The sequence below is a fragment of the Podarcis gaigeae genome, assembly GCF_964106915.1.
Source record: "Podarcis gaigeae genome assembly, chromosome: 8".
Classification (NCBI taxonomy): domain Eukaryota; kingdom Metazoa; phylum Chordata; class Lepidosauria; order Squamata; family Lacertidae; genus Podarcis; species Podarcis gaigeae.
Window position 1 is genome coordinate 33,819,040 of NC_139684.1, and position 23,259 is coordinate 33,842,298.

The following is a 23,259-nucleotide window of genomic DNA, read 5'->3' on the forward strand; positions in this document are numbered from 1 at the left end:
TGTGAGCGACTTCCATAGTTTAAGAACTATGTGCTCCAGGAAGAAGAACTTCCTTTCATCTGTCCTGAACAAAGAGGGCCAACAAATGAGGGTGAACCTTCTCCTCACATTCACCAGTTCTTCTGCATCACATCTCCTTTGAATGCCACGCTGGGTGACGCAGTAAGTTCTCAGCCTCATGGGTGAACCCCAGGCTACAACATCACCCTGCACTGCTGGCCCCAGTTTCCAGCGGCTTGGTACTCTGGTGATGTGAGAAGAAGTCATGCTACAACAGTTCCCACACAATGAGAGAAATCTAAGGAAAAATCACTGGCAACTCTATTGATCTCCTGGGATGACTCAGTTGGTAGAGCAAAAGATTCCTGCATTGCAGGGGGTTGGACTAGATGATCCTTGTGGTCCCTTATGATTTTATTACAGTAGTACCTCAGGTTACATACGCTTCAGGTTACAGACTCCGCTAACCCAGAAATAGTACCTCGGGTTAAGAACTTTGCTTCAGGATGAGAACAGAAATTGTGCTCTGGCGGCGCGGCAGCAGCGGGAGGCCCCATTAGCTAAAGTGGTGCTTCAGGTTAAGAACAGTTTCAGGTTAAGAACGGACCTCTGGAATGAATTAAGTATGTAACCAGAGGTACCACTGTATTCTAAAATCGGCCACACCATACATTTGAAGCACATGGCCTCCCCCAAAGAATTCTGGGAGCTGCAGTCTACACCCCCCCCAACAGTGCATGTTTCTCTCCTCAGAACCAAGTCCCGGAGAGCTCAATGGAACTTACTCCCAAATTAAGTGTGCATGGGATTGCCACCTTGATCCAAAAAGAAAAGAAAAAAGCACAGATTTCAAGAACGTTCCCCAAAACCCAAATTGGAGTGCTCTGAATTGGGGTAAGGGGGTTTCCCATATCCTGTCGTTGGTTTGCCTGCCGCTCAATATAATTCAAGGTAGCTGGAGAATCTGGTCTTCTACTGCTTGAGATTAAGATCCAGTAAGAGACCCAGAAGTTTTTTAAATTTTGGATTTTGTTTGTTAATGCACTGTTCGCTCCAGGCACAAAGGGGCCTTCTGTCTCACAGCCAGCAGTTGGTTTTCAGAGCAGAAATACTCGCCATCAAAAGAACGGTAAAAAAAAGTTGTTCAAACACAGCCATACCGGGTGCAGGGAAGTTGTGGCCCAGGAAAATATATGCTGCAGCATATGCTTTGCATAAACTGAAAAATAAGATCCTTAGAGGAGAATGTGTACATAGGAAAATATTTTCTAGCAAACCAAAACTAATATGTGCTCTTCACCATGACAATTCCAGAAAAGAAAAGAAAAATCACAAAATAGGCATTCATTTGCATTTTTCTTTCTGGAACCACCCAAGTTTTTTTTTTTTAAAAAAAAACAATTTTGTGCTGATTCATGGCAAGTGCTCCTTTTAGAAAAAGAGAAAGAGCTGCTTTGCATGCTGGCAGGCAAACCTATCCACGCAAATAAAAAGGGGCTCACTGGGTTGCACCTTAATGGGGCAACCATCTTCTGGGTTACAAGTCGTGCAACGATACTAAACAAGAATGTAGAGATGAAAGGGACTTTAAAAGAATGACTCCCTGGAAGGGCTTGCCCTCAAACGTGGCATATGAGAGGTAGCTTGGAGTGCTGGTTTAATACAGTAGCTAAGAAACAGAGCTGTGAACCAGGAAGTCTCCATTTTGAATCTTGCCCCTGCCATCAACTCATTAGGTGGCCACAGGCAAGCTACTCTCTTTCAACCACCATGCCCCCTCATCTGCAGTATGGGGAATGATATCAACTTACCTTACAGGGTGCTGTGCATCAGATTTCAGGTGAAATGCTTCAAACACTTGAAAGCACTGTGCAAATTTTATTAATAAATAAGTAAATAAATACTGTGGATGAAATCTGAGTTTTCATATTGCCTGAGAAAATCCCCTTAGGAAGCCCCTAAAACTCTCCAGAGGGTGCTCTCCAGCAACTGATATTCAGAGCCATAACTACCCCTGAACATGGAGGTTCAATATATCCACCATCATGGCCAATGGCCATCTTATCCATTTCATTTTAATACCCTTCCTCCCAAAAGCACCCAGGGCAGCAAACAAAAAAGGTGCTAACAATTAAAATATAAAATACAATGAATTAAAATACTGAAAACATTTTTAAACAGTTCGCAATACCCTCACAGCTAATCATTTCAAGGTTGCCTTTAATCCTTTATATGCAGGAATGTTTTTAGGTTCGTCCTAAGTGTTAATGATGACGGAGGTGGCCATTTCCACTGCCTCCATTGCCACTTCTTGGTGCCATTTACAGCAGGAGCAGCTAACACGTGAGATAATTTTGGACCACAACTCCCATCAGCCCCAGCCAGCACGGCAAATGGCCAGGGATTATGGGTGTTGTAGTCATAAGAACATAATAAGAGCCCAATGTCCCCTCTAGTCCAGCATCCTGTTCTCACAGTGGCCACCCAGATGTCTGTGAGAAGCCTGCAAAGTCAAGTGCACTCTCCCTTCCTGTATGGTATCCAGAGACATGCATCCAGAAACACGCTGCCTCTGACAGTGGAGGCAAAACATGGCCTTATCCTTCATTAATTTCTTCCATTCCTCTTTTAAAGTCATCCAAGTTGGTGGCCATTCCTGTCTCAGTTCCATAGTTACAACTATGCACTGCGTGAAGTAGCTTTTTTTTAATCTATTCCAAATCTTCCAACATTCACTTTCACCGGATGACTGCAAGTTCTAGTGTTATTTACAAGAGGGAGAAAATATTTTCTCCCTCTACTTTCTCTATGCCATGCATAATTTTATATCACTTGCTTTTTCTGTATAGTTAAAGAGTACCAAACACTGCAACCTTTCCTTGTAACAGAAGTCACTCCACAAAAGTGTCCAACAACATCTGCAAGGCAACCATGTTACCTATTCCTGATCTACAGTCATTCTGAGGTTGGGGGGGGTTGTTTTTGTTTTTAAAAAAAACAGATAGCAAGTTTGGATTCTACTGTACATTCATATTCACCTTCCCTGCACCCGCAGAAAGATTTAATTACCGTTAGAGCCAAACGATTTCCCCCAAAAGAACCCCGTTCCATTACATTCTTTACTGAAGGAGTCCTGGACCTTGCCAGCACACAGAACCTCAAATGTCGTTACACTTTATCTTCATTTCAAAGCCTTTGCACATCATCAGAAAAGCGAGCCCTGGCCCTTTACCAATGAACCAATCATCAATTCATCAACAGCGACACATTCCGCCGCTTTGCAATTTCTCCCAAAAAACAGAAAGCACACAAACGTTACATCGCTGAGATTGAAAGGGGGGGGGGAGGAGAAATCCCATCAAAGGTCACTTTTTTATAATTATATTGGAATGAAGGTCCAACGGTGGCCATGGCAGGAGACTTCAAAGCAGCCATACCTGAGAAAGTCATAACCCGATTCAATGTGCCCACCAGAAGGAAGAATGGCTCCTGAGAGGATAAGAGTATATTAGTCTTTGTATGTAATGGGTTTTATTGGACATATGGAACCAATCTAAGAAGCTGAGTTGCAACCGATAGGTTTGGGAGTAAAGGCAGGAATGCAACACACACAAAAAGCAGTTTCCTGTATGAAACAACCACCACCTTTACCTGATTGGGTCACGGACGAGTCCCAGTTCAAAGTGAAATCCGATGACTCGCCTTCTTCAACTGAGAAGAGAAGAAGAAGAAAAGTACAGTAAGTTTCAGGGGGCAGGATAAAAGAGAAACGGACCTAACACATTATTCAAAAAGCTGACCTGTTGAGTGGCCAACATGGTGCCCTCTCAATGTGGTGGGACTCCAACTCCCATGGGCTCCTGCATGGCCAATGGTCAGGGGTGTCCAACAACACTGAGATGGAAAAAGGTTGGGAAAGCCTGTTCCATGGAAAAGTTATTGCAATATCTGGAGGGCACCACATTTGATACACCTTACACCACAGGAAACCCAGGGGGGGTAAACTGAGAATTTCTGCAGTTACATTTGGTAATGTGCTCACATGGAAACAAAAAATATATCTGACCGGCGACCCACCCAAGTCATTATTAAAACCTGCCCACAGTGCTTTCAAGTATGCAAGCTACACAGTGCTTTTTTCTGAGGGGATGCAGGGGTACGCATACCCCTAAACATTTTGTGAATCTAAGTTTGGCCTCATTGAGGGGCAGGATTTCAAAACGAGAGTACCCCTAAACATTGGGGGGGAGCACTGAAGCTACTTTAGAATTATTCATCCTCACAACCACCCTGCAAGATAGGCCACCCACACTCCCAGATCACTCTCAGAACTGAGGATAAATGAAACAGGGATCAGATCCCTGATCCATATCAATATTTCAGCCCAGTGGGCCCAGCAAGCCTTTGGGTGTATTGTGCAAATGTTCAAGCCTTACTGTTTTGTGCTTTAATAGTGTAACAATTGAGGGGAAGGGGAACTGTTTTAACTGCACTGCGCAAAATTTTGGAGCTGACCTGCATTAAACATAATTTGCACATTTTGCTCCAATCAGGATAGCCACAGCTTAGTGGCTGAGGATATGCTTTGCATGCAGAAGGCCCCAGGTTCAGTCCTTCTCGTCCTGAGGCAGAGGTGGGGAAAACCCCTGACTGAAACCTTCCAGGGTTACTGCCAGTCAGCAGGGACAAAAGCTTAGATGGACCAATGATCTGACTCTATGCAAGGCAACTTTTTGTGTCCCCATCAAATAATAAATCTGCATCTCAAATGAACTGGTATCCCTTCAGCAAAGCCAGAGCAACCAGTAGCTAAAATTCCAGTTTGGCTGCTTTAGTTTGGTGGAAGCTTTACTAAATTCAAATACAAAGTCCAATCTGTTTGCAAAGGAAATATACAGACAAGCTATTGGATCACAAGACACTCTGGCTCTTAACTGAACCTCAAATTGTGATTCTACCATATGGGCCACGGCAACACTTTTAAGCTTATTCACACACACAATTTCAACAGGGTATAATGGACATTTTATATATAGAGAGAGAGAGAAATCAGACCTTAAAGCAGTTATGGCCTTTAGATTAATTTTGTTTTATTTCCTAGAAGCCTATTGCCCCACTTTCCCCCATGGGCCCAAAACAACCTTGTTGCTAGCCTACCAAATTGATGCAGAGGGGGTTAAAAGAAATTGGAACAAAAGTAACAGACTTTTTAATATGAATGATAAATGTCCAATGTACTCTAATCAATACTCAACTATTGCAATTTATGGACTTTTGATGGAAGAGTATTTTTATGGCAGAACTACTGAACAATTTCAGCTCTTTAATGAAACCAATATTTAGCCTCTTACGTTGGGGATCCTGCTGTATAGTAACAAAACTGTATTGGGAGGGTGAGTGCCTGAATAACTGCTGTTCACAACCATAATGAACAAAAAACAATGGGGAAAATTTTTATTCTGGTTCACAAGTTTCTGTACTTCCTGCATTGCAAAGGTATCCCCCAAGTATGTAGAAGCTGCTAGCTTATTTTGGGTGGCCCCATTTCACTCCCAAAATAATAGGTACTCAATCACCACAATTCACTATTAGAGGAAATGCTATCTAAGTGCTAACAGTAAACACAGCTAACCATGCATGATAATTTGCAGAACTTCACATCAGCAGCATGACTTTGGGCAGACACCTCAACTGCTATATAGTGGTACCTCGGGTTAAGTACTTAATTCATTCCGGAGGTCCATTCTTAACCTGAAACTGTTCTTAACCTGGGGCCTCTTGCTGCCGCCGTGCCGCCGGAGCATGATTTCTGTTCTTATCCTGAAGCAAAGTTCTTAACCTGAAGCATTATTTCTGGGTTAGCGGAGTCTGTAACCTGAAGCTTATGTAACCTGAAGCGTATGTAACCCAAGGTACCACTGTAGTCCTTAAGCAGCTTTAATACTTCAAGAAAGACACAGTGCTTCAGAAGCACCTCCGAAGCAAAGTTAAACACTTTTCAACAGACTGCCACGACATTGGTGTGCTTGGCTTTCCTCCTGAGCATATATGTGAAAGAGCTTTCTTTCACAACCCTAACACAGAAAATAACCCAGTGTGCGAGAAAGACAGAAAACAACTTTACTATCATAGTTCTAAACAACTCCAATTAATGTTCTTTTTGAGCAGACTATCTGTCTGAAACTAAAGGCCAATTTAGGTTCCTGGAGTAGTACAGGAACCATTTCCCCCATGGCTGATCTCATATACTCTGGTTAACATTTGTAGGATGGAATTGCAGGTAGGTTAAGAAACTAATTGTTTGCTTCCAGTGGCAACACCGTTGGGCTCTGGGGTTAGGGACAACATTGGTGAGATTGCTTCTCTATGCTGATCTCCCAGTCTATCCTACAAACATTACTGGAGTCGTGTGGGAAGCAGCCATGGGGACTCAGATCTTCCGCTGCTCAGAAAATGTATAAAATCAGACGTTAATCTTCAGCTACTAGCAAGTCATCCAAATGGGGAAATTATGATTCTGACACACATATAAAGTCAGGTCACACACAGAGAGAAAGAGAGAGAGAGACTCTGATGTATTTTCTTCTCTTTTCCATTTACTTTTCGCCTTTGGAGGAAAGTGATAATATTTCGCCCTTCTCACTAACACCATACATTTTCAACATTATGATAACACATTAAACAGTTATGGTTTCCCCCAAAGAATTCTGGGAGCTGAAGTTCATTAAAAATACAGAAAACGGTTATGAGACCCCTGCTCACCTCACAAAGCCACGATTCCCAGAATTCCCTAGGAAGAGGTTTTGATTGTTTAACCACTCTAGGAATTGTTGGTCTGGAAGGGAAATAGGTGTCTCCTAACAACTTTCCACACCCTTAACAAACTACCGTTCTGAAACTTCTGAAACTTCTTTGGGGGAAGACATGACTGTTTAAAGTGAAAGTGTAGTTTTTTAAATGTGTGGTGTGACTATGGCCTAAGAGACATTGCTGAACACAGCTGAAGTGTTTTCCCATATTGGTGTCCAATTGGTACCCCCAACAATAACTGATGGGGGCCAACTGGGAGGTGTGGGTGAAGTCATGGCTCACATGACTTAACACAGGCACTGGCTGCGGACAACTTGCAGAATGAGACATCCATGAACGAAAGAAAAGCACGGGACTCTTGGGCACGCACAAACGTGGTGGCCACTCTGCTCTCAACACAGCAATGGACACAGGCATTTATTGAAGGGAAAAGAGACCATGGAACCTATTAAAAGGTACAGAACTGAGTTGCTAGGTGTGCCCCTTTAGATCACATGCCTTTAGATCAGATCTCCACATGCCTTCTGAGACCAGGCGAGTGGCTACAGAGGAGAGGGGTCTACTCTGTGGTAGACCCCAAACACTGTGCAAGTCCACCATCTCTGATACCTTCTACATGACCAGCAAAGTCTATCCTCTCCAGCTTTTAAAGATATTTAAGATGCTTTCAAATTAATGTTAGTCAATGTGTTTATTGGCTTGTTCAGTTTTTATTCTCGCCCGTTTCACTTTTATTTTCAGCTGTTTGTGTTTTGCTGATAGTTGCAAGTCACAGGAAAATAGGAAACTGCCTAGTTATGAAAGTCTGGCAACTATTGCATCTAGCTTTGGACTGTCGACATTGGACTGTCGATCTCTGTGGTCTCAGGAGGTCATCCTCAGCCCTCCCTGGAGATGCCAAGGACTGAACCTGGGACCTTCTGCACATGAAGCATGTGCTCTACCACTGATCTCTCACAGGCATTTACATCAATGGGGAGAGCATAATTAACAGCAGCTTTTGCGCTCCTTCTATGGCAGTGAGGGTCTTCTGTACAACTGATAAAATAAAAGGGCTTTTTAGATCCAGAAATCTCAGCCAGATGGTCAGTTTGGAAGGCATAGCCAGTGTTGAGATTTGTCCAACTATCCCTTGCTGTTCCAGGATCGCCCAAGCATGACTGCCTCACTCTAGCTTTTCAGCTAAATGGGAGCCATATTAAAGCCCTTCCCCTGTCAGGACCGAAACATCTGCTTTTAGGAAAGAGTCTTTCCTTTCAAAGGGACAACAACCACTCCCCACTCCAGTCTCCTAAAAAGGCTTCTGACCCATTTGAAAGATTCCTTCCATTCAGAACCAACACAGCTAAAAAAACGTGTCCACACCACCTTGCTCAACACCACTTCCCCAGAGCTGTTGACAGATTGCAAAACTAGGTCGGGTTCTTTCATGAGGAGAGAGATTCCCAGGAATATCTCTGCTCGGAGTCTTATATGCTACACCAGACACCTCATGAAACTCCCAATGTGTAGAAATGCATCACAAGATTTGCTGCCACTGTCACCACATATTACCTAGTTTACACTACTCTTTTATATGTGTGGCTGTGTTAACTTTACTGGTAATCAGAGCCCTTGGGCTATGTGGGCATAAAATTTCAGCTTTCTGCTTTTTGTAGAAGACCCTTAATTTGGATACCCTCTATGGATAAAGATCTATATTGCACATATTGTCTTCCATAGGTTAGGAATGCATGGATCTCTCAATTTCTGTTCCTCATTTTTTCAACCTCTAATTTCAGTTCGCTCCATTTCCACACTCTTCCGGTCATTTTGTGTTAAAAATTCCACATGAAAAAATCACATGTTTTTCATGCACATGTCTCCTAATATATGTATTCTTTCTGCATGATTTTGCCTAATGCATACACTCTTGAGTATCTTTTCATATTATTTCAACTAATGTACACGTTGGGGTGTTAGGATTCTGAATCTGGTTGGAGAACCACAACATAAAATCTGCGAAGGTGCAAATTTCAAAGTGTCCCACTTTACACATTGGTTCAGAAAGTGTGAATTTGATAGGTCTGCATTAAAACCTGAAGCAAACAAATTATTCCCACCCCTCTCAATCCTTACCATAGATTCAGTTATTGGTCAAGCATTGTGTTTAAAGAAGCCTTGTACTTAAGCAGTAGCAGAAGGACTTGCATGCAAGGAAACACATGGAATTCCATGCAGCCATGTGGCTGAGCTGGCACAGGAGAAGGCCGAATGACCCAATCCTTCCTCTGTGCACAGCAAAGAAACAAGGGAGAGAAACCCCCCCTCCCCCAGCAGAGAAATCCAGCAGGCTGCTGCAAGACAACCTTCCTCTGCTAACCCCCAAGAGGCCAGTAAACTTTTTGAAGGCTAGTAGCCTTTGCCCACTTATTGAGGAGGATCGCTTAAGAATTTGTTGAATACAACTAACAAAAGGAATACCCACCAACACTTCCACAGTGCTGCTGGCACACAGATTGCAGAACTACGTTAGGTAGACCTGGATAACTATGGTACTTTCAGGTGAACATACCTGAAGTCGCCCAGGTGACAGCTTATAACCAACTCTGCAAAAACACACATGAGGAATTATCCATCAGTTACTTCAGGCATCTTACAAAGATATTTCTTTTTGCCTCCATGACTATCGTTACAGAACTCATATTTTGAATGAGTTTTGCTTCTTTCTTTAATTAAAACTCTTTTACTGGTTTTTATATTGTATCCTTGGGACGCGGGTGGCGCTGTGGGTTAAACCACAGAGCCTAGAACTTGCTGATCGGAAGGTTGGCAGTTCAAATCCCCGTGACAGGGTGAGCCCCCGTTGCTCGGTCCCTGCTCCTGCCAACCTAGCAGTTCGAAAGCACGTCAAAGTGCAAGTAGATAAACAGGTACCACTCGGGCAGGAAGGTAAATGGCGTTTCCATGTGCTGCTCTGATTCGCCAGAAGTGGCTTAGTCATGCTGGCCACATGACCCAGAAGCTATACGCCGGCTCCCTCAGTCAGTAAAGCGAGATGAGTGCCGCAACCCCAGAGTCGGCCACGACTGGACCTAATGGCCAGGGGTCCCTTTACCTTTACCTTTTATATTGTATCCTTGCGCTGTTTTTATGATGCAATGTTTCTATGTTCTGTGCTTAAGAGATTTTCACTATTCAGTGATTTAGAAATGCTTTTAAATAAATATTTTAAAAGATACTTGCAAAACTATATCGAAAAATCAGAATTATTAGAATAAACAAGTTTCGTTTCAAATATTGGAATACTAAATAAGATGGATAACAATGTGTAATAGAAAAAGAAGTATGAAATTAGGTTAAAGGTGTGTGAAAGAAAGTAATAGAAGTGGAAAGAAATTGCAATTGAGTAGATTGGAAGTCTAACACAAAGGGTGAGGGCTGGTGGATGGTGATGGGAATTATCTGTGGGATTGAGTGTAGGTATGTTGTAGGTATGTTGTATGTATGTAGGTATGTTGTATGAAATGTATGTTTGTATGTGTATTAATGTTGAATTATTTTAACAATAAAAAATTTAAAAAAAATTAAAAAGAAGAAAAAATGCTTTTAAATAAACAACATTAAATGAATGAATATAGCCAACCAACACCCTGACATATAAAATGCATGAAGTTACCTTATACTGAGTCTGACTGGCAGCATCTCTCCAGAGTCTCAAGAGATGCTCTTTCCCCCCATCATCTGCTACCTGATTTCTACCATGCATTGAACGTATCACCTTCTGCATCAAAAGCATGGGCTCTGCCACTGAGCTATTGCTCTCCCCTAGGGCTGAGCAGAGCACCTCTGCCAGTTCAGTCCACCCCATACCATTGTAGTCTCAGGCTTCCCTATGAGCCGAAGTGGGAGGGGGAAGCAGGCCAGCATATAGCTAACAGCCTGACAGAAATGCCACAGCATCTGCAAGCAAAGACAATACATCACTTGATTTAAGGACACTTTCAGGTTCAAGAATCTCCGGTCAGTAAGCTCTCCTTCAAAGCTCAACTGCTCTTTAGCTTTTGGAGGAGAGCTGAAGAACAGGCTATCGGGAATTTTCCTAAACCTCATTGCAAGACACAGTGTGAGCCGTGGCCCTCTGCCAGTTTTTCCCTGCCACTCCTTAATGGGACCATTATGCATCACCCCTTTCATGGCTGAGCAAACCCATAAAAAAGACAAGGGGGGAGCTTTTTACACAGCTTATTTAGCTAGTTCACAGCCTAAGCTCACACAGGTTCTCCAGCAAAGTCATAATGGGGATGGGCAGATGCTTGGATTTGGTGAATGCTTTGTTCTGTTGGCAGAAACCAGCTTTCTGAATGGACAAGGAAGAGGACATGAAATCCAGGCAGCTGAAGCCTGGTCAAGGAGGTAGGGGTCAAGGAGGTGGGGGTGAAACACACACACAAACACACACACACACACACACACACACACACACAAGTTAGCAGGGGTGGTTCCAGGGTATTTGGCTGCCTGGTTACAAGGACAAGGTGATGCCTCCCCATGCCAACACATGTTCAGAAAACCACACTGCCACTAAATGTTACTTCAATACAGGGAATGGGAAGGATCTTCCAACATACTCGAGGCAGCTAGTTTAGGAGGCACACACACACACACACGCCACACACACACACACACACCTGCCTGCTCCAAACCCCTCAGAATCTGCTGCCTAAGGCACCCCCTCACATTGTCCAATGATAGGACTGGTCCTTACAGTTAATTTAGACTAAATGGAGAGGGAGGGGGCAGAAAGAAAGAAATCCGAGGAAGAAACAACAGCTATGATAACAGCAAACAAACAAACAAAAACAGCACTAGCATGTTTAGCCGAGAAGGTCAAATTATGGGCTATCAAATCCTCCTGGGCATTATTATTCCACAGAAATCTGTCTCTTTCCTGCTTTCCAGACATAGAAGGGAAGAAATCAGAATCACTGTGATTTTGACTCAAATTCAGACATTATGCTAAACCATGGGTTAAGAACATGTAACTATGGTTTGGTGTGTGTCTGAATTGACAAAGGGCTGAAGCTCATATCGTAATTTATGCCTGACCACGAATGAGACCATAGTAGCTCACAAGTTTAAGGCATACTCTGGTTTCACCTCAGATCGTATAAATCTTTCGCCTTTTACTATAGAGACCATAGTAGCTCACATTGCTGACTCGCTCCCATTTTGCTCTGGCCTGCTGGGAGCGACAAACAAGAAACTTTGGCCTATGCCACAGTTTCCATACCTTTTTCTTTATAAAAATGAATCTGATATGTAAGTAAGAGCCAAGCCAAACATTCCCAGAAGTCCCTCCTGAAGTGTACCATGCAAACAGGGATGGTGGTGCATTTTTGAACCAATCCCTCAAATTTGAAAAGAAAAATTATATTTAGAAGTATAGCCTATCAGGGAGAATAGTTCTCTAGATTGGGGGTAGAAAACCTAGGGCCTCCCAACCGCATGCCAGACTACATCTCCTATCACCCTTGCACTGGCGGAGGAAGAGGAGTGCAGGGGGAGCGCACCGCCCCCAGCAGCGTGATCCCGGTGAGGTGCCATCGCAGCTCCCCCCCCCCCGTCCGCACTGGGTGCCATGCCCCCGGGATGCGTGACACACCCCAGGATGTGCACCAGCCCCGCCCCCACCTGCTCTCCACTTTTGCACCCTTGACCACTGACTGTGCTGAGACTGACAGGAATCTGACAACACCTAGAGGGACACAAGTTCTCCAGGCCTACTCCCTCACACAACTGTTAAACAAAACAAGCACTCTTCATCTGTATGCTTAAGCTGCTGGTTTCATGCCAGCTTCACAATACAGTATTCTTGCTCTCCCACAACAATCTGAAGGAACTTCCTAGCCTTTTATAAAAGGCCTTTTAAGAAACAGTGTGGTACAGTGGAGAAGGGGAGAGGGTTTGGTTTTGATGTTGGAGATCCCAAGCCATAAATCTCAATGGGTGGTCTTGGTCACCCACAACTTAACACAAGTTTTTACAAGGCTGAGAACACAGAAAGCACTGTAACGATAATTAATAATATAAACAAACCCTGTATACTGGTGATGTCTGCTAGGAAGCCACAAGCCACTAGACAGAATCCAGTCCAAAATATGCCCCAGTAGCAATACAAATATTGTGCACATTCTAGCACTCTTATTATCGAAGGGCAAAACTGGTGTGAGCCACCAGACTTTGCTTTCCCAGTTTATTAATGAATTGCCCCCACAGATAAACTTCCGGTAAACTTACTTATGAGGGGTGGGGGAGAATACAAACAAGTTCAGCCCACACCAAACTTCCAATTCCATTCTGTTTGCCTCTTATTAAAAATATAATGATATAAAGTGTTACAACAGTAAAGCCCCATTAAATCATTCCTGGAATTATAAATCAATCTTCACCCAGATTTCCACACCTCAGCCTTTTTTTATAAAAAAAAAAGAAAGAAAGAAAACCATGCATGCATACACCTCGTACTTTACTGCTAATCTCTAGAAGGTAAAGATTTTCTTTTCTATTACCCAACTATTAATCCATAAATAAATGGCACAGGAAAGGGGGAGGGGAGAAAGAGAGACCACTTTTTTCCTGACTAGCTTTTTCACCAGGCGTTTTCCAGACAGCTGTTTCCTCCAGCAAATTGAAGGGGCTTTTTGAAAGTGGCAGGACTGCTGATTCAGCACCTCCAACACAAGCAAAGCTGGACATGGTCCATCCTGGTCCAGAGCCCAATCACTACTAGGCCAAAATGGACTAGCAATATCAGCCAAAGGGGCACAGCAACACCAAACCAGATGACATTGCGCCAACCCTAGGCATTGACAGGCTAAGGCCACCCTAAACATGACAGTCACTGGGTCAGGGCCTCTGAAAAGCAAGGCCTGATTCTCTCGAGGGTGGGACCTCCTTTACAAGGACCAGGGTTTTTCTTCAGCCTGAACTCACCAGAACTCAGTTCTGGCGCCTCTCAGGTGGGCACCTTTGCCATTTTTAGAGAACAAGTGAGGTGTTCATGGTGAGTTCTGGGACCTCTTTTTCTAGAAAAATAGCACTGGGCCTAGATATCCAAGGTGACTGGCATGGGCTCAGAGGGAAAATGAGGTTGCATCCCAAACACAGCCCAAGTAAATAAGGAAGGTGAGAGCAGGGGCAGCCCATTCCATTCCACTGCCTGAAGCAAAACAGGAAGGTGCCGCCACCACTCCCTGTCCCCCATGGAAACCCTGCTTTCCAGGTTCATATAGCCACAGCAGCTTCCGGCAAGATCTCACGAGAGCTCGGCAAGATCTCAGTGGGAGTGGCAGCCATTTCCTCTCGCTTCTCCCATAGTGGGTGGGTGCAGCAGCTGGAGAAACAAGAAACAGGCTTCCCACAAGAGCTCCACAAGATCTTGCCAGAACACAGAACCTGTTGTCACCACTTCTCCATTCTCTGGTGGGGATAGGTAAGGTGCCCACTGGTTGCCACCCTGTGGATTCCACTGCCCAAGTCAGGTGCCTTTGGTCTACCTCATGAATGGGCCAGCCTTTATATTGAATCAAACCATCAGTCCATCTGCCTGGACTGGCAGCGGCTTTCCAGCTTTTCAGGCAAGGGGAAATTCCCAGCCCTACCTGGAGATGTTAGAGATTGAACCTGGGACCTTCTGCATGGAAAGCGGATGCTATGTGATAGCAGCCTATAAATATTTTTTATAAATAAAGACATTTATGCATTACATCATGGGTCGGCAAACTAAGGTCCGCGGGCCAGATCAGGCCCAATTGTCTAGGAATCACTGTGTGGATTGCCAGCATGCCAGTTCTTTCCCTCTCCCTCCCTCTTCCTCACATGGTGGCGGTGCCTCCTCCCTCCCTCCTCCTGGCTTCTCCCTGCCCTGCCTAGAGGAGGAAAGGGTCTGGGCTTTGTTGGTGCCAGCAGCAGCAGCACTTGAGCGGCCGCCATTTTAAGCAGCCCCTCTCCAGAGCCCTTTCGTGCACCGCTCAGCATCCCTCCGCCACCGCCGCCAGCCCCTGTCACTCGCAAGACACAGGTAAGCAGCCACCGGGGCTTGTCCGGTGCTGTGGAGAAGGGAGGAGAGAGTCGGGGGGGATAGCTTATAGTCTGGCCCCCCCACAAGGTCTGAGGGACGGTGGACCTGCCCCCTGCTGAAAAAGTTTGCTGACCCCTGCATTATATCATTCTGTGACATCAATAATCCTAAATTCCCTTGCATGGAAGAAATTACCACCAATTGCTAGAAAGCTTTCCTCCATGTAAGCATACATTTGTATTAGGCTGCAAGTTTAGGATTGACAAACAGTATAGTATTGATGTGAGTGGGTCTGCATGCGCGAAAGAGTGCTAATATTCCCCAGCGCCATCATTTTAATTATGCTATCTCCCAGGATACACACACACACACACACACACACACACACATATTCTTCTTAAGGAAAGTGGGGGAAAGCAAAAATGAGTGCAAATGAGTATAAATTTGCATTTATAATCTCTTCAGGTCCCATGTATTGCAATCCTATGCATGTCTACTCTGAAGTAAGCCCTGCTTAGTTCAATGGGACTTACTCCCACATAGGTACGTGCAGGACTGAAGCCTAGCAAATAACAAAATCAACTTAGACTTTAGTACAGGCTTTTAAAGAAAGAGCCGGCAGGGGGGCGGAATGGGAGTCTGCATTGCTTGTGCATGTGCCAATATACTCTTAAGCAATAAAAATTTAAAACGCAAAACTTAACTACATTAAAAGAAAGCCAGGGATGGGGAACGAGGTGGGGGTGGAGGGAACGGGATAGGGGAAGCATAAGTAAAGTGGCATCTGGAATGCAGCCTAATCCAGAATAGCCTCAGTGGAGGTCTGCAGGGCTGCTCTGAGGCGAGTCATTTGGGAAATGCGGTTGTAACATGGGAGAGCTCCTCAACATCACTCCCACATCTTGAAATGGCACACAGGAACAATAAAAACACAGAGAGGATTCTGTACAATATGGGTACTGTGGAGCTGTTCCAAGAACCTTTGACATTTGGAAACAAAGTAATTTTTGTCTCCGTGTAACATTTTCTATTTCAAGGTGGCTATCCATGTTCCATTTTACCCTCACAACCACCCTGTGAGGTAGGTTAGGCTGAGAGAAGCTCTGTGACACGTTCAAGTGAATCGGGGTAGGGGGAGAGTTTTCCTGTTATTTGAGAAGACAACCTAAACCCCTGATCCAGAGGCCCATTCTGTACCCCAGTGTTACCTACCATTCATTTCACCTCTTACTTCCATTCAGAAGTGGCTGAATGAGTTAGGGCGGAGCCACTAGGCTAACTTTCTGGGAGGTGGGCCATTGTTTCTTACCAGGCAGGCGAGGGGTGAGGTGGCAGGGAGGTCAGTGCAAATGCAACAGCAGAAGTGTTGGAGTGGCTCTACCAAAATGGGTCCACCACAACTGACCTCCCCACCACCTTGCCCCTACCACCCAATAAGCAACAGCGCCCATGCCAAAAAAAATAGTGTACCAGCTCCACCACACTCAGCATGCTGCTGCTGCTGCTACTACAACTTCCATTTATTTCAGCACTGTGATGCAAGAAGGCATAGATTTCTGTTCCACCCAGCTCTGTCACATGCAGCACTGCTTCCATTCTACTGCAGTTCAACTTTAGACAAAAGCTACATTGTTTGTCTCACTGTCTGCAATGGTGAGATTTTACACAATTATTTTGCAACAGCCAGTAAATCCTCCTTCATTCAGCCTTTCCATCCACTATTAGTTTAATTCAAGCTGGTTCAGAGTATTCATTTGAACTGGAACAGAGTAAACTGAATGACAAAAGTGCTGGGGGTTGGACTACATGACCCTTGGGCTCCCTCCAACTCTACAGTTCTATTATTCTATGAACACCAGCAAATAGCAACTGCATCATGGGATTGATTTCTGTACCGAACAAGAGAAAAATCGGCCATTTCTGTTCCTGTTGTCACTGGAATCCTCCAACATCCTTACTTTGACATAGAAAATGACAAACACACACAGAGAGCTGTCCCGTTCACATCAAGCAGGCCCAGAAGTGGCCTGATCTGCCCCTCTCCAAACATCCCCCACTCCACCAATTTTTACGGCAGTGGTGAAAGAGAATAAAGTAAACACAACACTGGGACAAGGAGGAACCCAGCACATTGCTGGGGACAGAAATTGCCCTCTCCTCTGCTATTAGATGGATCAGAAGCACAGAAGAGGCATTAAAACCCCACCCACCTCAGCTGTGTGAGAAAGCTGCGTGGCTCTGTGTCTTTGTGTGAGAGTGAAGCTGGAGTGCTGTTACCCCCTGCTGTCATGTGGCACTCAGAGAACTGGCCAAGGGCAAATGAAGCTTTTGGGTCAACAACAACAAAAGTTAGCAGCTCCTGGTACAAGGGGAAGACCTTAGAGGCAGGAGAGCACCACATGCTGTGTTAGAAACTCAGATATATAAGCTATTCACCAAATAGCCCTTTAAACTTAGGTTGCATTTGCCTAGACGCCTCCCCACCCCAAGCATAGTACAGTGGTACCTTGGCTTAAGAACTTAATTTGTTCTGGAGGTCCATACTTAACCTGAAACTGTCCTTAACCTGAAGCACCACTTTAGCTCATGGGGCCTCCCGCTGCTGCTGCGCCGCTGGAGCCCGATTTCTGTTCTTATCCTGAAGCAAAGTTCTTAACCTGAAGCACTATTTCTGGGTTAGCGGAGTCTTTAACCTGAAGCTTATGTATCGTATTTTTCACTCTATAAGACGCACCAGACCACAAGACGCGCCTAGTTTTTGGAGGAGGAAAACAAGGGAAAAAATATTCTGAATCTCAGTCGCCAGAACAACAAGAGGGATCGCTGTGCAGTGAAAGCAGCAATCCCTCTTGCTGTTCTGGCTTCTGGGATAGCTGCGCAGCCTGCATTCGCTCCATAAGACACACACACATTTCCCCTTACTTTTTAGGAGGGAAAAAGTGAGTCTTATAGAGCAAAAAATACGGTAGCTTGAAGCGTATGTAACCCGAGGTACCACTGTATTCAAATGTATCAGCACTGACTCACACTGCAGCAGATGTCAGTCGCCAAGTCTGGTAACAGGACATCTCAACTTGGTCGCAAGTCGCAAAATGCGCCTGACTTGCCGGAACTTCAACACTTGTGAGGAATCAAGGCAGACATGTGTAATCATGAACTTCTGGTATATGAACAGTCCCACTAGATCATATAAAAAACCACCATGTGCAAGCACAGTCTTGTATGTATGTGTGTGTGTGTATGTATATATATATATATATATATATATATATATATATATATACCTCCCATAAAATATCACTGAGGAGGTCACTCAAAATTCCAGAAAGTTTGCTTTATTGCATTTTGGGGAAATGGCATTTGCTTTTTCATTAACATTATAAATTAAAATGAAAAAGAAATGAAGTGTTTAGGATTGTGAGATATATTACAACATGTGTATTTCTACAACAAGTTTATAAGGCAGGGAGGGGAAAATGAGACCCTACATAAAGTGGAAACTAAATTCTTTTTTATGACTCCTTAACGACATGTGCCTCATGCTAACTTTACCATAAATAGATTTCAATAACTTGTTATACATTCAAGTTTGTTTTAAATAGGGATAATTTCATTCCAGAAACTGGCATGCATGCAAAAACCTGGCAAGGGGTGGTGAGGTTTGAGATACATTTTTATAGCCCGTTTTTGTTTTTTGTTTTAATAAATAAATTTAAAAAGTCACAATAGATTTCTAACCCCGGCACTGAAATTAAAAAAACAAAACAAAACCAAAGTGCCCAAAATGTTTTATAATTCAAAATGGATTTCCCCTGTGTAGCAGTCATAATATTTTTACAGTTAAAAGATCCACTGCCTTAATAAAGTGTGATTTGTGTATTTAGAAAAATTCATTAGAGCAGACATTACTGGATTTATTTTATTTATTTATTTTGCAGTCTAATTTGGGTACACTACTTCAAAAGAACGCTTAGAGCTTCCCAGCTCCTTAGTCACACACTAATAACATCTAATAATTAATAAAGACATGTAAATTCTTAACTCCCAGAACTGTTTCAAACTTACTATCTTTACGCTTCATGTCGTGTCTCAGCTACTGATATCTGCATTACTTTGTTTTGCAAAACGCTGAAGGGACACGTCCTTATCGGGGGGGGGGGGGGGTTGCCTTACTGGTGAATATTCAGACCATTATTAGTAGTAGCATTAAAGCCTTTTGCAATTAACCAAAGCACAACTAAATCATGGCCCCTTTGCAAAACAGCATTCCCCACCCCCACACCTCCAAGCTCAGAGGGCTACCAAAATAGAAAAAAGCTTTCCTTATAAAATCACACACAAGTGCCTATGTGCATTCCTAATTTTGTGTAGATGTGCTATACAAAATGCAGACTTAAAACCATTCCTATGAAGTAAATAATCTGGTAGAGAAAAGGTTTCTCAGAGATGAGTGTAATTAATGTCCTTATTATATTTTTTTCAGAAAAGAGGAACACACACACAAATGACAGGTACACCCTACTCTACATCAGATCTAGGTCCATTTCTTTAACTGCATCCCTATGTAAATTTCTCCCAATAAGTAGAAAACTAACACAAGGATGGGTGAGAATATTTGTTCCTCATTCACTAGTTTTCCTCATGACGGGGGAGCTTTGCTATGGTTCCACTACCTGGTTTTAGAATAGCCTCATCCGCGGTCTGAAATCGTACGGTCCCTTCTAACAGCTCAATCTGCCGTATAAAGAATCCAATACAACTCTGGTAAATGAGGCCAAAGCGAGAGCCTCATAGAGAAATCTTACACAAAGCTGTATCCATGCATGCACATACACACACGCACACACACACCCCACATACCTGGGAACTATTGTATTGATGGACATTATGCTAGTACGCTTCATAATTTGAGTTAGTTTGCATTGCAATTTAGAGGGGCTGGAAACACTCAAGGGACTGAAGAAAATGTTACAATTAATGAAAAACCAGAAAGGATTGCTACTATCAGTGATTAATCAGAGGCCTTTTATTATTCATAGCGCACAGCACAATTTTAAAAAATCTATTTTTCTATATGCCTAAATGAATATTTCGTTTAAATTGGTCTCAGAGAATTTATAGCAAAGCCTCCTGCACTCTATATTTTCTTAAACCTTGGAGTCCAATTTGAGTAAGATGTCAGATTATTTCTAACACCACGGCAGGAGCTTTTCCTACAAAAATATTTTTTTAAAAAGGAGTATGATCCACAGGTTTATAATGTTAACAAACTCTTTTTAAAAAGAAATTTATCAGTCTGGAAAAAGCTAACATATAATAATTTTAAAAAGAGGGAAATACAGAGCATCTATACTAGACTATTTAAAAAATATAATAAAATCTTGGAGGGGGGGTCAGAAAACTCTGGACTAATTCAGATGCAACAGGAAACCATGCTTTACCACTACAACATAGTGACAACATGAACAGGCAAGAGCTCCTGTACTTTCTTGCAGGATGAATTTGAAGCCTTTGCTTCCCATTTTAAACAAACCGCAGCTCCAAGACATTCCGACACAAGAAATATAGTTTGCTTAAACCAGGATCAAACCAAGGATTCAACTTCTTCTGAAACCATAATTTAAGGCAACCACAGCTCTCAAAGCTTAGATGTCCAAAGGAATTGTGAGGTGGATAAGGTTAAAAGATACAGTATTGCTGTGTTTGTTTTTTAAATAACCATTTCAATTTTTAAAACCCTTTGTGCAAAGGACTGAATGAACCAGTAACACTGTTAAGAAGAACACAAACAGCCACAGGCAGGCTGCAACTTGTAGCAGTCAGTTCCACAAGCCTGGTGCTAAGAAGCAGAGGAGAACAGCTGTTGTCTCTTCATCAAAACTTGGAGCAGGGAAAATACCACCACCAGAGGCAAGCATAAGGAGAAAGGGTTCCCTATTCCCCCCCCCCACACACACACTATATATATAATGTGTTCTGAGAGAAAAGAAAGCCCCTCAGTTCTACTCAGTGTGTACAACAAGCCAGATCTGCCTTTGTTAGACGGGATGGATCACACCTATGTTAGTTTCCACCTTTGGCTTATTTTAGAAGAATAAATGAGGGGTTAGATTTCCTAGGCCAGGGGTGAGAGTATGCATGGCCAGTGACCAAGAATGGTGGAATATCTGGAGTCCAGCAACATTTGACGGGCCATAGTTTTCCCCATCTTATTCTAGGCCTTTTCCCCTTTCCTTCAACCCTTATGTGCTCTAGCAGCAGGAAAGGGAGGGGAGCACACCGAGATTTAATGCGCAGCACAAAACAGGAACACAAGCACTGTCAAAAAATCCAAATGATGTTTCACATACATCTTATTTAATACCTTCAGTTTGAAAGACTGGCAAATTAACTCAGTAGAGAAGCCAACCTCTCTTATCCATCTTCATTAAGTATGACTAGAAAATAATAAGAGACAGGAGTAAATCACCCCCCACTGTTATGGGCAAGGTTAAATTAATTTCACATAATTCTTTTTCCTTTATTACAAAAGACTTATCCAGGAGTGCTGTACAGGTAGGAAGATACAGTACCCACATTTCCAGTGTTCTTACATAAAGGCGACAAGGCAAGCCAGGTGAGAAGAATATAATACCTTTAATTTAAAAACAATAAAATGTTGCTCTCAGCTGTCATGAGAGGTACCACTGAGCGTCCTTCAAATTCTAGGAATCTGTAGGGCAAAATCCAAAGAGTCACTGGGAACTTTCCACTTGGGCTCTGTAGCTTCAACCTCCCCCTTTCCCTGAGCTTATTTAACCTAGGGTCCCCAGATGCAGGTAGACTACAAATCCCATCATCCTTGACCACTGGGCTAAATTGGCTGTGGATGATGGGACTTGTAGTCTACCCACATCTGGGGGAAGCGAGGTTAAAAAACACTGATCTAAAGGACCCCCATGAGCAACATTTCATGCAGCATGAGGAGCTGAAGGGAAACTAGATATGCCCAAAAGTGTTCAAGTACATGCATCTCAAATCCCGTTGCTGGGAATCACAGGTGGAGAGAGTTGCTGGTGTGTTCAGATCCTGCTTTCATGATTCCCACAGGCATCCAGTTGGCCACTGTGGGAACAGAATGCTGGTCTAGATGGGCTTTTGACCAGCAGAGCTATTCTTATGTCATCCTCCGCCATCACTATCCTGACTGCACCCAATGCTTATGTGGAGATCAGAGCACCTTTTTTGTGTGCTCTCTAAATATGGGACTATCCTATGGGAAGCTCACTCGGCCACACTTTTTCTACCTTCCTACCACCAGGTGCTGGGACGCGGGTGGCGCTGTGGGTTAAACCACAGAGCCTAGGACTTGCCGATCAGAAGGTCAGCGGTTCGAATCCCCGCAACGAGGTGAGCTCCCATTGCTCGGTCCCTGCTCCTGCCAACCTAGCAATTCAAAAGCACGTCAAAGTGCAAGTAGATAAATAGGTACCGCTCTGGCAGGAAGGTAAACTGCATTTCCATGCGCTGCTCTGGTTTGCCAGAAGCGGCTCTGTCATGCTGGCCACATGACCCGGAAGCTGCACGCCGGCTCCCTCGGTCAATAAAGTGAGATGAGCGCTGCAACCCGAGTCGGTCACGACTGGACCTAATGGCCAGGGGTCCCTTTACCTTTACCACCAGGTGAATACAGTTCTGTTCCAGGGGGTTGGTGGCGGAATTTTTTTTATTAGCCTCAACACTTCTAAGCAGGCCGACAATAAAAACTTATCTGCCACCCTTATCTACTTTTGTTGTTTTCAATTGCTTTTGCAGAATTGCAGAGTTGGAAGGAACCCCAAGGGTCATCTATGCCAGCCCTCTCCAATGCATGATTTAAAATTGTTCAAATGCTGAAGGATGTCTTATTTTGTTGTATTATTATTATTATTATTATTATTATTATTATTATTATTATTATATTTGCTCTTTAAATGCTCTTTGAATTTAAATGTTGTTTGCCTCCTTGAGTTCCACTCTGTTAAGTGGAAAGATGGAGCATGGATTATTCTAATAAATAAATTAACACAACCATTGTAAAGAAAAACTGCGGCCGAGAGAGAACGTGTCTTAAACGAGGCCTCCAAGGGAATCCACCACCAGAGGAGTGGGGATTCAAACACCAAACACATCATCCAGATTCAAGCTCAATTTGCTGTTTATACTTCATCTCAACTACGAAACTTATGTATTTCTTAAAAGCAGGGAGGAGGGGAATCATTACAAATCATCAGCACATGGTTGTTGTTTTTAAAGGAGTAAGTAATCATTAATGAAGAATGTTGGTCTGTGAGCCTGAAATTACTGAAATGAATTCAAATCACCACTATTGGCATATTCTCCAGATAATTCAAATTCAATTAAACTGG

The 23,259-nt window shown here is 43.4% G+C and overlaps 1 protein-coding gene across 3 annotated transcripts in view; it reads right to left on the reverse strand.

Moving 5' to 3' along the window:
* The window catches only part of ZNF423 (zinc finger protein 423), a 422,985-nt gene that overhangs the window by 245,863 nt on the left and 153,863 nt on the right, over positions 1-23,259 (reverse strand). For all 3 annotated transcript variants that reach the window (XM_083750440.1, XM_083750441.1, XM_083750442.1), the window contains one exon: positions 3,652-3,711. In XM_083750440.1, the coding sequence (XP_083606566.1) occupies positions 3,652-3,711 (60 nt within the window). The remainder of the gene's footprint in view (positions 1-3,651; positions 3,712-23,259) is intronic.